Source organism: Python bivittatus, unplaced genomic scaffold (genome assembly GCF_059951505.1).
Source record: "Python bivittatus isolate LINGU-HERP-01145 unplaced genomic scaffold, Pbiv_v1 ctg000220_np1212, whole genome shotgun sequence".
NCBI lineage: Eukaryota > Metazoa > Chordata > Lepidosauria > Squamata > Pythonidae > Python > Python bivittatus.
Window position 1 is genome coordinate 39,542,933 of NW_028277048.1, and position 16,008 is coordinate 39,558,940.

General features: G+C 38.8%; 1 protein-coding gene across 1 annotated transcript in view; it reads right to left on the minus strand.

Moving 5' to 3' along the window:
* RNF213 (ring finger protein 213) overlaps window positions 1–16,008 on the minus strand; it is a 98,965-nt gene that overhangs the window by 25,001 nt on the left and 57,956 nt on the right. The window contains exons 36-47 of the mRNA XM_088138383.1: window positions 15,690–15,825; window positions 15,095–15,286; window positions 14,401–14,540; window positions 9,527–9,681; window positions 9,103–9,321; window positions 7,864–8,045; window positions 7,135–7,255; window positions 4,708–4,808; window positions 1,700–1,882; window positions 1,402–1,559; window positions 1,212–1,314; window positions 823–937 (exon numbers count right to left, since the gene is read on the minus strand). Coding sequence (XP_087994509.1) covers window positions 823–937; window positions 1,212–1,314; window positions 1,402–1,559; window positions 1,700–1,882; window positions 4,708–4,808; window positions 7,135–7,255; window positions 7,864–8,045; window positions 9,103–9,321; window positions 9,527–9,681; window positions 14,401–14,540; window positions 15,095–15,286; window positions 15,690–15,825 — 1,805 coding nt within the window. The remainder of the gene's footprint in view (window positions 1–822; window positions 938–1,211; window positions 1,315–1,401; window positions 1,560–1,699; window positions 1,883–4,707; window positions 4,809–7,134; window positions 7,256–7,863; window positions 8,046–9,102; window positions 9,322–9,526; window positions 9,682–14,400; window positions 14,541–15,094; window positions 15,287–15,689; window positions 15,826–16,008) is intronic.

Here is a 16,008-nt window from a genome sequence, read left to right on the forward strand (position 1 = left end):
ATGGAGACTGACTGTTCCCTGGAATGCCTTTAACTTAAAGATTTCTTAAGTGATAATTCCAGGTGAAAATAAAAATTTCAGAAACAGGAGGACTACAAGGGGACTTGGTATTTAAGAACTAAACCACGTTTCCAAAATTTAAAAACAAAAATCAGTCAGTCAAACTACAGCTCACTATTTATCATTCTGTTTGTTAAAACCAGGAACATGGTGATAATCTCCAGTTAGTAAAATAAATAAAGAATGTGCATTTGCAATGATCTACAACATTATTTAAGCTAATACTAATATATGTAGGTTGGCATTATGTGGTCCATGAAAAGCTGTTTCTACTATCCTAGATTCAGCACTTGGTAACTTGGTAAATGTAAAACCAAATCGGAAAATGAGAAGGGACGGACTATAGAAAAAGACATCGATTCACTTTGTTTTTGTTTTTTTAATTTTCAGCCATTTCCTCTAGATCTATAGAAGTCAGTTAAGAACTAGACTTGACTACATTATAGCAGATAATTGACAATTTTCAAATGATAGCATAACAACAGCATCTCTCCCATGTCTCTCAATAGTTTGACCTAAACACAACGTACAGTTTTTTTTGAGAAAATCAAAGTGCACAGGAGCCATAGTGTAGCCTCCATAAAATATAGCAGAAACAGGACAACTAGAGATTATTTAGGCAAAACTGCTATTAACACCTTTTCCTTTAAGGAGAGCAGCACACACTTTTTTTCATTCAATAATACTCTTTCTCCTCAACTTACTGTCCCCACTGGCCATGTTTCCCTCTAAAAGAAATCTAAAAAAAATCCCAAAACTTACCTCAAAGCAATTGATGAATAGCATGTACAGCTCTATTTTATCTTCCTTGTCTATGATGCGATTTGCTTCAACTTGTGATAAATGTTCTTGTACATAGACTTTCACATCACTGAAGCTATGACAAGAGAAACCTCTGTTTATTCACAAGCAATATAGGCATTTTTTACTGTTTTTAATGAAATTCAGGAAACAGAAAGATACCCCCATGGTCATAAGGATGCATTTCTGCCATTGTACAACATGGGGCAGGGAGAAGAATCAATTAAGTTTTAAAAAGTGATGTCTGAACCCTAATGAGGCCGACAGTAAAAATGGTCTATGCAACAGTGATGCTAACTCTGAAGTAGAATGCTGTGCCCCAATTTATGCATCCCAGTTGAAAATCTTACCTGTATTTCAGAAGCAATTTTAACACCACAGAACGGATTACAGGAGTTTTATCCACCACGTCATCAAAGGGGGACAAAGATTTGGTATGTAAGCTTTCAGGGCCTAAGGATATGATGCAAATCAGTCTGGAGAAACAGCACAATCCATCCGTTTAGGATAGAGCAATATTGATAGATGTTACAATCATACCTCTCAAAATCTTCTTGTGAACAAACATCAGATTCAACAGCTCTTCAATCACAGCTTTCTCTGGGGGATTATTGCCTTTGAAACACATTGTAGAAACCAGGTCTATGAAAAAACTGTTGCATAATTTACGGAACTGGGTATTTTTCTTTATGGCAATGCTGTGGAGAAAATGATAAGTTATTATTTATCTAGTCAACCACAGAATTTGCACTGCATAGCATGAGGGTCCAGGCCAAGAAATGCAGAGCCAGTGAAAGTCCTCAGAAAAATTACCTGCTGGAACAGGAACAAGGTTTACCTGAGCTTCTCAGATACTGTGGGTTTGTAATCATCTGGCAGACTGACCAGGCAATATGGGCAGAACATCTGTCCCAGCACCAGGTACTGTTTGATACAATCGTAACAATATACATGATCACACGGAAGGTTTACTGGATCTCTAGGATCGCCCAAGCATATTGGGCATGACCTTAAACCAAACCTGTGAATTTAAGAGGGAAACATTAAGTAGCTATATGTATTTAATTATAGAGTTCACAATGAAGTAACACAGATAAGCCCTGTTCTATGTTTATTTGTTTTTATTCATTTAGAGTATTTGTATGCTGCCCACTCCCATCATGGCTCAGGGCTGCTTCTAGAAATATCATAAAAGCAACAAAAATACAATTAAAATGCCTTGGCAAATAAGTTTGCTTTGAGCTCTAGCTTCAAAAGGAGGGTCTTGCTTTAACCTCAGTGCCAGTGTCTTCCCCCACACAGCCCCTGGCATAGGAAAACCAGAATTAATCACAGCTGTCCAATGAATCTATGCCAAGACTCACCAACAGTGTTCCACTGATGATCTAAAAGTGTGGGGTAGACTCTGTCAGAGCAAGCAGTCCTCAGCTTAACCAAGACCATTGTGATCACCTTGAATTGGTACCACAAAGCCACCAGCAACTAGAAAAATTACTTCAAGATGGAGGTTATGCCAGACCTTTGGGAGGCTCTGCTACATTCTGGTTTAGTTACAATTTCTGGACCATCTTTAAGGAAAGCCACAGAAAAATGATACTGCAATAATCCAATCTTGAAGTTACAGCACATGAGTCATCATAAATTGACCTTTCCCCTCCAGGTAATGATGCAATTGATTTATAGGCAAAGCCAAAAAGAGACCTCCTTGTCATTTACATTACATGGCTATTCAGGAGGAGGAACTCGAGACTGCAAACCTAATTTTAAGAGGCAGGCAACCACATTCAGAAGAGACATTTCTCCTGAATCCTGAAATCTAGCCCTGAGAATTAGCAAAACCCTCTTGGGTCTGCATTAAATTTCAGTTTGTTCTTCAACACTTAATCCCTTACAGCAACTCTAAGCTGAGTATTGCCGACATACTGAAGACAAATAGCTCCAAATGATCCTTTCCTAAATGAAAAGTGATTTCCTATCACAGAAAACTTGATAGAATCATGCAGAATTGACAAGATATATCCCAGGAGGCCAAGTGGAATCTCCCAAATAAGACCACAACCATCACAGAGCAGCACCTCCAGCCCCCACCTCCCTCAAGCACTACAGCAAGATGCCCTGGACAGTACTATCAAAAGTTACCCCAACGTCTCCCAGTACAAAGCTATAGGTGTGACTCAGCTGTGTATACAAGGGCTGTGGGAAGACTGGGTTTAGCAAAGCAATGGGTAGATACGGTTTTATAGATGCTATAGAGGTACACCTTCCTTTTCTTATCCATGTACACTCTCAAACTAGAGGGCTATGACTTTTAATTTTGTCTGGGCCTGATACCAAAGGCCTCAAGATTTCCCCTTAATGGGAGTTTCTACAGGTTGAGCATATAATACCGAAGACCTGATATGGAGGCTACCTATGCCTCCCAAGTTCCAACAAAACTGGTTGTATAGTGCCTTCCAGTAGTCAACAGCAAATATAACAATTATAATAAAAGCCATGATTTTGTTATTTAGTGTTGTAAATTAGACCTAGGCTTGGGCTTACCTCTTTATTATTTCATTTTTGTTGATTTGCTGCTTCTGTAATTTGTTCAGATTTTTTTCTCTGCTCCCCTAACTTGAACATTTCTAAGGTACAGGGGAAGGTATCTGTGGTCTGGTTTTTATATTATTATTTACACCTCTTAAAGTACATAGTACAATGATCAAATGTTGTTATTATACAATAGAATTTCCTAACATCATTAAAAAAACAAAAAAATTATTGACTAAAAATATCTTCAAATGTTTTATAGAATTCCCCTGGCAATCCATCAACACCTGGGACTTACCAGATTTTAAATTTTGTATGAATTCCTTAGAGTCATCTCAGTTAAACAAGGCATTCAAAAAATCTATATTTTCTTGAATAATATTAGATAATTTAAATAATTTCTAATTTTGAATTTCTTGTTAGTGTCTCTCTCTGCATAGAATTCCTTAAAGCATAAACTATTTTAGTATTATAAATTAACCTCTATTAGGAGATTTAATAGACAGAAACTGATTTTATATTTCTTCTTTTCCAGTTTGCAGGCTAGTAACTCAAGAGTTTTATTTGAAAATTTATATTTTTACTCAGTATACTGAAGGTTAAAATAAATTTGAAGTTCTGTCTCATTTGCTAGTGATTCCCTATAATCTTTATTGCTACCAATTGACTTAGATTTACTCTGTAGATAAGAGGGTTTTTTTCAAAATATGTGGCCTTTTTTCAGTATTCCTTCTTTTCTCTACTACTCACCTATGACCAACCCTCTTGTAAATGCTTTCATTGTATGCCAGACCACTGCATTATATTCTGGTTGTTTAAATTAGTTGGAAAAAACTATGTCAGTTCCTCTTTAATTTTATTTAAATTTCTATATTATTTGACAGTGAGATATTAAGCATCCAGGAAAAGGATTAACATAGTGATGAATGCTGAAATAGGTTCAACATTGGTGCATATTCTGAACCTAGGTGTGTGGCCTGTGTATAAGTACTTTATCTTCCGCCATTGCTCCTTTTCCACTAGCATAGGGAAGAAGGAAATAGAGTGGAAGGTGAAGATGCAAATCTGTAAAGGCAGAAAAGGCCTGTTCACTCATAATGGTTCCTACCCCCACCACTTCTACCTACAAAGATTGTTTGGGGAGCCAGGTTGAATTACTATAGGAGCCAGGTTGAGTTACCATGGGTCTTGACCTTTCTGTTGAATGCCATGTTGAGGTCCAATAGAAAATTTGTGATATTTTTGAAGTTTACACTTTTTTTCAGTTCTGCATAAGTCATCCTTACGATATAGATCATCCCATCCCTAAAGCATTACCTGCAAAATGATTGACTGGCCTCTTCCTTGCACTGACATAGCACTCTCATCACTGCAGTGAATGTTGTCTTAGTTTTGATGTCAGGATCCCACTGAAAACACTGGGGGAGGGGAGGGAGGGGAGGGGAGTGGGGAGGGAAATGCTATTGTTACAATTTGCAAAAGTGAAGCTATAGAGCCAACATACTCCCTCACTCACCATTTAATTTTTTTTTTAAATACTTAAATACAAAATCTTTTAAAATATTGTTTTAATTTAAAATTAATAAGGAGAAAATGAAGATGTTAACAAAAAACATGAAGATGGAAGATCAAAAAGAACTGATTGAAAAACCGGTTTTCAAATTGAGAAACAAGTAAAATACCTGGATATCACCATGACTAATATGAATTATACATTATTTCAAAATAATTATGTTGGTATGGAATGAAATTAAGAAAGATTTGTTAAGATGGGAAAAGTTACAATTATCACTGTTTGGAAGAATTTCTGTGGTAAAAATGATGTTTTTATTTCAAACAATACCTGTTTTGAAAAATGATGTACCTTTTAAGCAATGGGAAAAAGATATATCCAGATTTATATGGCAGGGTAAGAAACCAAGGGTTAAATATAAAATTCTCCAAGATCCAAAAGAAAGAGGAGGATTAGGATTACCTGATTTTACATTGTATTTAACCAAGGGCAGAGCGGCAGGGGGCCAAAAGGGCAGAGATGGGTGGGGATAGGAGGGTGGGGGGAGATGAAGTGCCCCTGCAGTCGTAAATGCTGGCGGGCTGCCAAGCGACTGAATTTTGATGACATGACTGCAGGGGTGCTGCAACAGTCATAATTTCGGGCACAGGTCATAAGTCCATTTTTTCAGCACCGTCATAATTTCGAACTGTCATTGAACGAATGATTAAGTGAGGACTACCTGAATCAACTTGATTTACTGATAACAAATATTTATAAAAATATTTTAGGATTTAACAAGTTGTTCTAGTATCTCAGGTGTTTCAGCAGCTGAAAATACTGCTGGTTCAAACAATGTTGTTAACAAATGTTGTAACTATAAATATTTAATTTTAATAGTTAATGAAAAGCTAACACACTGTGAAGCACCAGCCTCAGTGCTCATCTTTATTTCTTAGGAGGTTTTTGTGATCCAAGTAGACTTCAAAGGTATTCTGAGAAAATAAAATGTTGGATGGTAACAATCCATGGCTTGTTTGGATAAGCAAAGGTGGTAGAGAATATCCTGGGAATTTAAGCAGGAGTAGTGAGGAACAACCTCACCAATTTGCTATCTAATAAATGTGTGTTTTATGAGTGGCCACACTCATAAAACATAAGAGTGCCCATAATGTAGCTCTCAAACTTCCAATGTATGAACCGGTCCAAAACTCCACTTATTTTTTCCTCCAAAAGAGATGGCACATTCCTTTCCTGGCACATAGTATAAACTATGGTTACCCTGATCAGGGTATATTTAACTCAGAAACAACCAGTTTAATTTATTTAAATTAATTAATTTAAATTAATCAATTAATTTAATTGATTTAAATTAATTTGAATTAATTAAATTTAACTAGAAACAACTAGCAAGAAATAACTACTGTATGACATAGTGACATGAAATATTTAACAAAGTAATTCCAGTTGGAAATATGTGCAACTCCAAGGAAGTTTAACCCTATGGAAGTAAAATTCAACAAATGAAGATCAGAAAAAGAGGAGGAGGAGGAAAAAACAGCTTAAGAAAAAACAGAACAAGTGAGAGTGGGGGAGAATATAAATTATAGCTGCTATTCCTACAACTGGCAACTCATGAAGAGAAAATATAGATTCTAAAGGTTGACGTATACTAATTAATCCAAAAGTTTAAATAGTTAAGTCTGTACACCCGCTCCTTGTTTAACCACTGCAATTCAGCCCTTAAATTGGGAGTGAAATGGTCACTAAGCGAACACATGACAGAGAGAGATGCTGCTGTACAAATCACTGGTTGCTGCCCTCTCATTTATATAAAGTTCTCTCCTACAGTGTCCTGTGCCTGACCCATTTGTTTTCCTTTTTTTTGGTCCCCTTGCAGGGCAGAGAGATTGCCTAAACAAGCTATCTCTTCCTGAGCTGCTTTTCTCTAGGCCCAGCCCTTCCCTAAAAAATGTTAACCACAAGTTAACAAGCTCAGCTCTGTGACCTTAATTAAGTTGATCAGAACCCTCCCACCAGATCACCAGCTGTCTAAAACTGACCAGACCTTAATCAGTTTCACACTGAAGGTTTCTGTTGTCAAGCACAAGAAATTTGGTCATAAATGCCTGCATTGGTCAGAATTTTTTTTTAATTAATGAGGAGTGGCTGTATTGTTGACAACTGACTAATAAGTAAATAAATAAATGCTTAAAGTGATTCTTCCAATCAGATGGGACTACCGTTCTTACATTGTTAAGTTGCATGATGTACTTCTTTACCAGCATCTGCAGTTCTGGAATCAATGTTTCTGCTCCAAGGAGCACATGCTCCATAAAAAGGGACACTGAGAAAATCTTACTCCATTGGTGCCTGTTGAAAAAAATGGTTTATTTATAAAAAGAAAAAAAGGATACTATCAAAAAGTTGAACTGAAGGACACATTAAATTAACTCTTATTATATAATAAAGAGATCACCTGCCTCTGCCTTCTACAGAGGCAGATAAACCTATGAACTCACTTGCAAATGCCACTGCAAGTGGAAACAAAGGGCTAATTTGGGAATTAATAACTGACACAGGTCACCTTTAAACTGTAGCTAAGAGAAGACCAAGCAGCAGCAGGGCAGACTAACAATTATTCTGAAGAAGTCTATTACCAACAGGCAGCTTAAAGAACACATCTGTCCTCTTGAATCTCTGTAGTCTCAAAAAAAAAAAAAATCAAGACTGCCAAATGTAGCGTTCCATGTAGCCCCCAACATACCTGCCTCTTTAAGATTCAGATACAACATATGTTAGGATTTGGACAACAGGAACTAAAGGTATTTAGAGCAAGTGATTACCACAGGAAGTCAGTTATGAAGTTGGCCTAAAAAACCAGCAATTTAACAACAACTGAAAAAAGCACTGTAAAATGATACTTACCAAACAAAAAGTAGACCCAAATAACATTTATACACCCTGAAATTCTTACTTACTTGACCTCTTGGAGCCTTTGGTCGCACTGGCTTCCACTGCCTTGTCTACAGTTTTCTGCACACACAAGTTCAATGGGCATTTGAAGGTTCTTCACCCACTGGAGCCATGCCCGAGTTTTCCATTCCAGGGCTGTCGATGACAACATTTCAGTACAGGCCAGTGCAGCATACACGTCTAGCACCTACGGCAAACAGGCATTAAGAAGCCTCTTATCATACGCACATAATGTAAGAACATACACTTCACTCCATAGTTAGAACTGGGAATTGCATCAAGATTATCTGATCTAAATGTCCTTTTAGTAAAGGAGAATAGGAAAACTATCCTGGATTTTGATGCCCTCACTCCATCATAGCGCCTTGTATACATGGCTTTGTACTTTGCTAAAAATCTGACAATTATGGTGATACAAAAATCAAATAAATAGCTCCTTAAATAAATGCAGGTAGTTCTCGTTTAGTGACTGCGTTGTTCAGCAACTATTCACAGTTATGATGGTTATGAAAAAGTAACTTTACAACCAATTCTCGCATTTACAACCTTTGCAGGTCTGTAAAGCAAAGCAAATCCGAAGTAAGGTCATAAGCACAGTACCGGTTTAGTGACCACTTAGCGAGCACTTCACTTAACAACTGAGTTGCCGGTCCCAATTATGGTTGCTAAATGAGGACTACCTGTAGTTCCCTTCTGTAATATCATCAGTGATTACAAGTGGCTTTCTTCCTGTCTAACCCATCCATCAGTTTTAATGGCCATTATTTTACATCCCTTTGATTGCTGTTCTTTTGACTTACATTTCTATTGTCTTCCTTATTTTCTTCTTTTCCTTATCCTTATTTCCTTATCCTTATTTTCTTCTTTTCATTTTAACTTTATACTTCTTGTTTTCAGCCTACTTTATTCATTTAGTGAAGTTTTTTGTAGTTTTATCACAATACATTGCAATCAATCACCTATACCTTATTTAAATTTAATTTTCACACTTTATGGGAGAGTAAATGCTCTGTTTGCACATTTATATAAGCAATTCCATTATGATTTGACCCTGCTTGGGAGATCCTCCATGTGTTTTCACTGCAAGGCAAATACACCATTGGTGTACAGCCCATAAAAACATTTTAAAGACATGCGCGGAACTCCTTTTTTCAGAGAAATTAATTTCTCCTGATTAACAACACAGAGAGAATAACTTTTCTCCCCAGATGTCATGTTTTCCTTTTAAGATTAAGCCCACCTACCATTTGACTTTGCAAACTGTAGCTTGCTTGCTTTCCGATTTGTTCAAGAGTAGGAAGCACATTAGGGCACACAGTAAGAATCCTGGAAAAGTTCTGCAGCCGACTCCTAAACCGATGGTAACCAAGGTGGATCCAGGGAAGGGATGGCACTCTTTCTTCTACACTAGAAGAGGTAGCCTTCACTTCTTCCACACATGACAAGAGGGCCACTTGCAACACCTGGAAATATAAAGCAACACATTTGAAAGAGATTCTTTTCATAATCACCTGCTCTATCATAAAGATTTAACTGTATTTCAGACAGATGGGAAACATTTATCTGTATGTAATATAGTGGTAATTAAGTGCCAAGCCCACCCACCCGTTGGCACACATTATAGAACACAGCTCTTGAGGCAAGCTTTTGTCCCATTGAAATACGCACATTTAGTTCCCTCTCTGAGGTCACACCCATTTCCAGAAGAATAAAGTCTTGGATGTAATAGTGAAAAAAGATGGTCTTCTCTTCCTCTGAAAAGCAAGCAATATGTTCCCCCAGTGGTGTCCGCTGAAAGATGTCTAGAAACTTCTCTGCATGGCCTGGAAAACAAAACTGGGTTTAAATTGCTTTGCATCTCCCCCAGAAATAGGGGGAGTCAGCCAGCACCCCTATCCTCTTTAACATGTAAAACACATTTAGTACGAAAAATACAATTTTCTTGATTTTGTTACTTATAGGGGCTAATTGAGCTTCTGGATAAATTACTCAAAATGCTTTAATTTAGCAGTGCATCACAGATGTGGGAAAATATCTCAGATTTTAATTTCACAAACATTTTTCTTTTGAAAATAGGAACAATAGGAACATACAGTAATTTTGTCTATGATTGGCTATTTTCTCTATTAGCATTTGGAAATTCAAAACAGAAGTTCAAGAATTATCTTGTATAGCCAGCATAACTCTTATTCCTACATTAAGGTATCCAGGGATAGGGAAAGTTTTGATGTTTAAGTGACTTTTTTTTTTTTTTTTTTAACTTTGCTAAGGAATAGAATGCATTTGCTAAAGGGGAAGAATGTGGGCACAATAGCTTTACTGTACAAGCAGTATTCCAGAAATATGAGACTTGAGCATTGAAGGTATACACCTAAATCAGGAAAGAATATTTTTGTTGTTGTTCAGTCGTTATGTGAAGGTATACACCTAAATCAGGAAAGAATATTTTTGTTGTTGTTCAGTCATTAAGTTGTGTCTGACTCTTTGTGACCCCATGAACCATATTGCCCCAGGCCTTCCTGTTCTTCACTGCCTCCCTGAGTTTGCTCAGTTTCATGCTCATTGCTTCAGTGATGCTATCTAACTATCTCATCCTCTGCCGTCCCCTTCTCCTTTTGCCTTCAATCTTTCCCAGCATCAGGGTCTTTTCCAAAGAGTCCTCTCTTCACATTAGGTGACCAAAGTATCTGAGCTTGAGCTTCATTATCAATCCTTCCAATGAGCAGTCAGGGTTGATTTCCTTTAAGATTGACTGGTTTGACCTCCTAGCAGTCCAGGGGTCTTAAGAGTCTTCTCCAGCACCACAGTTCAAAGGCATCAATTCTTCAGCGCTCAGCCTTCTTTATGGTCCAGCTCTCATAGCCATATATTGCTACCGGGAAAACCATCGCTTTGATTATGCGGATCTTTGTCAGCAAGGTGATGTCTCTGCTTTTTAATATGCTGTCTAGGTTTGCCATAGCTTTCCTCCCAAGAAGCAAGTGTCTTTTAATTTCATGGCTGCAGTCTCCATCTGCGGTGATCTTGGAGTCCAAATACAGTGGTACCTCGGGATACGAACTTAATGCGTTCCGTGACTCTGGGCGTATCCCGAGTTTGTCGTAACCCGACGCAAATTTCCCCATAGGATTCAATGTAAATCCAGTTAATCTGTTCCACCCTCCGAATTTGGTCGCACTCCGAAGCAAATTTTCCCATAAGATTCAATGTAATTACCGTTAATCTGTTCTGGCGTCCGCGGACCACGCGTCAGGGGCGGGAGAACGGCCGGGTGCTGCGTGGCGCGGCGGGAGAACAGCCGGGTGCTGCGCGGCGGGAGAACAGCCGGGCGCCGCGCGGCGGGAAAACGGCCGCAGACCACACGTCAGGGGCGGAAAAATGGCCGCAGACCATGTGTCAGGGCGGAAAAATGACCGTACCCCGAGGCGGAGTTCACACATCGAGGTAAATTTTTGTGGCCGGAGCTGGTCGTAACCCGAAAAGTTCGTTAGTAGAGGTGTTCGTATCCCGAGGTACCACTGTAAATGAAGTCTGTTACTGCTTCCATTTCTACCCCTTCTATTTGCCAGGAACTGATGGGTCCAGATGCCATGATCTTAGTTTTTTTAATGTTGAGTTTCAAGCCAGCTTTCGCACTCTCCTCTTTCACCCTCATCAAGAGGCTCTTTAGTTCTTCTTCACTTTCTGCCATTAGGGTGGTATCATCTGCATATCGGAGGTTGTTGATGTTTCTCCCTGCAATCTTAATTCCAGCTTGTGATTCTTCCAGTCTGGCATTTCTCATGATGTACTCTGCATATAGGTTAAATAAGCAGGGTGACAGTATACAGCCTTGTCGTACTCCTTTCCCTGTTTTGAACCAATCGGTTGTTCCATGACCGGTTCTAACTGTTGCTTCTTGGCCCGCATATAGATTTCTCAGGAGACCGGTAAGATGGTCTGGTACTCCTATGTCTTTAAGAATTTGCCACAGTTTGTTGTGATCCACACAATCGAAGGCTTTTGCATAGTCAATGAAGCAGAAGTAGATGCTTTTCTGGAACTCTCGTGCTTTCTCCATGATCCAGCGAATGTTGGCAATTTGATCTCTAGTTCCTCTCCCTCTTTGAAACCCAGCTTGTACATCCGGTAGTTCTCGGTTCACGTACTGCTGAAGCCTAGCTTGTAGGATTTTGAGCATAACTTTGCTAGCATGTGAAATGAGTGCAATTGTGCGATAGTTTGAGCATTCTTTGGCATTGCCCTTCTTTGGAATTGGAACGTAAACTGACCTTTTCCAATCCCGTGGCCACTGTTGCATTTTCCAAACTTGCTGGCATATTGAGTGCAGCACTTTAACAGCATCATCTTTTAGTATTTTAAATAACTCAGCTGGAATACTGTCATCTCCACTAGCTTTGTTGTTAGTAATGCTTCCTAAGGGCCACTTGACTTCACTCTCTAGGATGTCTGGCTCAAGGTCAGTGACCACACCAGCATGGACATCAGGGACATTAAGATCTTTCTTGTATAGTTCTTCTGTGTATTCTTGCCACCTCTTCTTAATCTCTTCTGCTTCTGTTAGGTCCCTGCCTTTTTTGTCCTTTATCATGCCCATCTTTGCACTAAACGTTCCTTTGGTATCTCCAATTTTCTTGAAGAGATCTCTAGTCTTCCCCATTCTATTGTTTTCCTCGATTTCTTTGCATTGTTCATTTAAGAAGGCCTTCTTATCTCTCCTTGCTATTTTCTGGAAATCTGCATTCAGTTGCTTATATCTTTCCCTTTCACCCTTGCTTTTCGCATTCCTTCTTTCCACAGCTATTTGTAAAGCCTCATCAGACAGCCATTTTGCTTTCTTGCATTTCTTTTTCCTTGGGATGGTTTTAGTTGCTGCCTCCTATACAATGTTACGGACCTCCGTCCATAGTTCTTCAGGCACTGTCTACCAAATCTAATCCTCTAAATCTATTCATCACCTTCACTGTGTACTCACAAGGAATATGATCTACGTCATACCTGAGTGGTCTAGTGGTTTTCCCTACATTCTTCAATTTAAGCCTAAATTTTGCAGTAAGAAGCTCATGATCTGAGCCACAGTCAGCTCCTGGTCTTGTTTTTGCTGTCTGTATAGAGCTTCTCCATCTTTGGCTGCAAAGTATATAATCAATCTGGTTTCGGTATTGACCATCTGGTGATGTCCATGTGTAGAGTCGTCTCTTGTGTTGTTGGAAAAGAGTGTTTGCTATGACTAGCTTGTTCTCTTGACAGAACTCTATTAGCCTTTGCCCTGCTTCATTTTTAACTCCAAGGCCAAACTTGCCTGTTATTCCGATTACTCCTTGACTTCCTACTTTAGCATTCCAATCCCCTATGATGAAAAGGACATCTTTTTTTGGTGCTAGTTCTAGAAGGTGTTGTAGGTCTTCATGGAACCGGTCAACTTCAGCTTCTTCGGCATCAGTGGTTGGGGCATAAACTTGGATGACTGTGATGTTGAATGGTTTGCCTTGGATACGCACTGAGATCATTCTGTCATTTTTGAGGTTGTACCCCATTACTGCCTTTTCCACTCTCTTATTGACTATGAGTGCAACTCCATTTCTTCTAAGGGTTTCTTGCCCACAGTAGTAGATATAATGGTCACCCGAATTAAATTCACCCATTCCCATCCATTTCAATTCACTGATTCCCAAGATGTCAATGTTCAATCTTGTCATCTCATGTTTGACCACATCCAGCTTGCCTTGGTTCATAGATCTTACATTCCAGGTACCTAGACAATATTGTTCTTTACAGCATCGGACCTTCTTTTCGCTTCCAGATATATCCACAGCTGAACGTCCTTTCGGCTTTGGCCCAGCTGCTTCACTCTTTCTGGAGCTACTTGGAATTGCCCTCCGCTCTTCCCCAGTAGCATGTTGGACACCTGCCGACCTGAGGGGCGCATCTTCTGGCGTCATATCTTTTAGCCTTTTGACATTGTCCATGGGGTTTTCTTGGCAAGGATACTGTCATTTTTGAGGTTGTACCCCATTACTGCCTTTTCCACTCTCTTATTGACTATGAGTGCAACTCCATTTCTTCTAAGGGTTTCTTGCCCACAGTAGTAGATATAATGGTCACCCGAATTAAATTCACCCATTCCCATCCATTTCAATTCACTGATTCCCAAGATGTCAATGTTCAATCTTGTCATCTCATGTTTGACCACATCCAGCTTGCCTTGGGTCATAGATCTTACATTCCAGGTACCTAGACAATATTTGCCATTTGCCAAGGTTGCCATTTCCTTCTCCAGTGGACCATATTTTGTCAGAACTCTCTGTCATGACCTGTCCGTCTTGGGTGGCCCTGCACGGTATAGCTCATGGCTTCACTGAGTTACACAAGCCCCTTCGCCACGACAAAGCAGTGATCCATGAAGGGGAGGAAAGAATATACATTTAAGATATACTGTATTTCAATACTACTTCTCAGATAAACTCAGGATGTATGACCACGTTTTGGCCAAGTTTTTCAAGCAAAGGGACATCGTTTTAACTTTCCCCTTGTATTCTCACCTTCACTGTTACTGACATATTGTGCTTGAATCCAAAGATCTTCCAAATAATCCTTTATCCTCCAGCTGAAAGGCATTTTATTGCCAATCCCTGCAGACACTTCCATGTAATTCTGCACCTGAATTGGTTTTATTTGAGAGCTAAAGAAGATAAAGTAAATTTAAAATGAACAGATGCTTTTTCAATATATTTTAAACGTATTAATGTAAAAACAGAGTCAAGCAAGATATAATGAGACATATTTTAATCAAGTACTGGTAAAAATGTAAGTTTAAAAACAGACACACTGAATGGATTGATGACTGTATGGTGGGTGTATTTGATATACACCATTATCTATATATTGAATAACAAGAATACCATCACATAAAATAAATCTGATTCAATTTGTTCTTCTGAAGTTCTGTATTTGTTCACCCTGCTTTACTCTTTCATCAAAATGTTGGTGGTTGGGGAAGATTTTTTTTTTTCTACCTTTTAGCCATTTTCAACTGAGGTGGTAAATGCGGCAAACTCTTCATGAAGCAGATTTTTTTTAATAAGCCATGCTCACTGAAAAATGAACAGCTAAATCAGCATTACACATCACTGACATATCTATATGCCACGTTATTCCTTCATTTTAACTTCAAATTCCATTTGCATCAACAAATCTGTTTCTTAACCTCATCCCCATCTTCTTCCCACACTTTACCTGCTCTGACCCATGACATAAGGGATGTCCAGAAACTTCAGTTCATTGAACATGAATAACCACAAGGCTTTCACACAATCTTCTGTAGTTGGTTCGAACAGCAAATCCAGATTATAATCTCTGTCCAAAATAGACACCATATAGGCCAGAAGTGGAGTCACCACACTCTGGACCCGTTTCCACAGAGTGCGTCTATAAAAATCAAGAGAGGAAAAGCAAACAATGGCATCTCATAAAGAAATCAAACCCAAATGTCATTTTTTAAAATTTCATCTGATTTGGCTAACCTCACAGTGTGTTAAAGACACTTGAGAAAGAATTTTTAAAACACCAGATGCATATTTTATTACTGAAGAAAGATTAAAACTTCAGTAAGCAACAAACTGCAATTAAACTAAGTCTCCCAGAAGCTGGCATATTTGGATTAAATACAGTATTTCAACCTAAGGAACCCGTTAAAAAAAACCAGGTGGTTCAGAGAGAGAATGGATAGTACTTTAATGTAATCCCAGATCTATTCACCAGAGCATATCTGACATGGAGATACCGGGATTCTGCCAAAGGCAGGGTGCACAGCTTGTAATGCAAGCTGTACCTAAATGTTCCTCCTTCCTGGAGGGCAGTGAGGTTTGATGCCTCCCGGAGCACCCACTCTTTCACATGGAAAAAATTTTCTTCCTGTTCCTTCAAAAGCCAAGAGAGTCGTCTCTTTGTAATCTTCAGGAAGCAGTCTGAATAAAAGCAGAGGAAATTCTAATTGAACACTTTTTAGGGCTACATTTCAAACAAGATTAAAGACCCTATAGATGGGTAATGGAGATTTTGTATCAACATCAGTCAAGATTTCCTGGTCTGTTGCAAGTACTTGATGATCCCACATGAAATCGTAAATGTGCTTCCATAAGAAGAGCTAC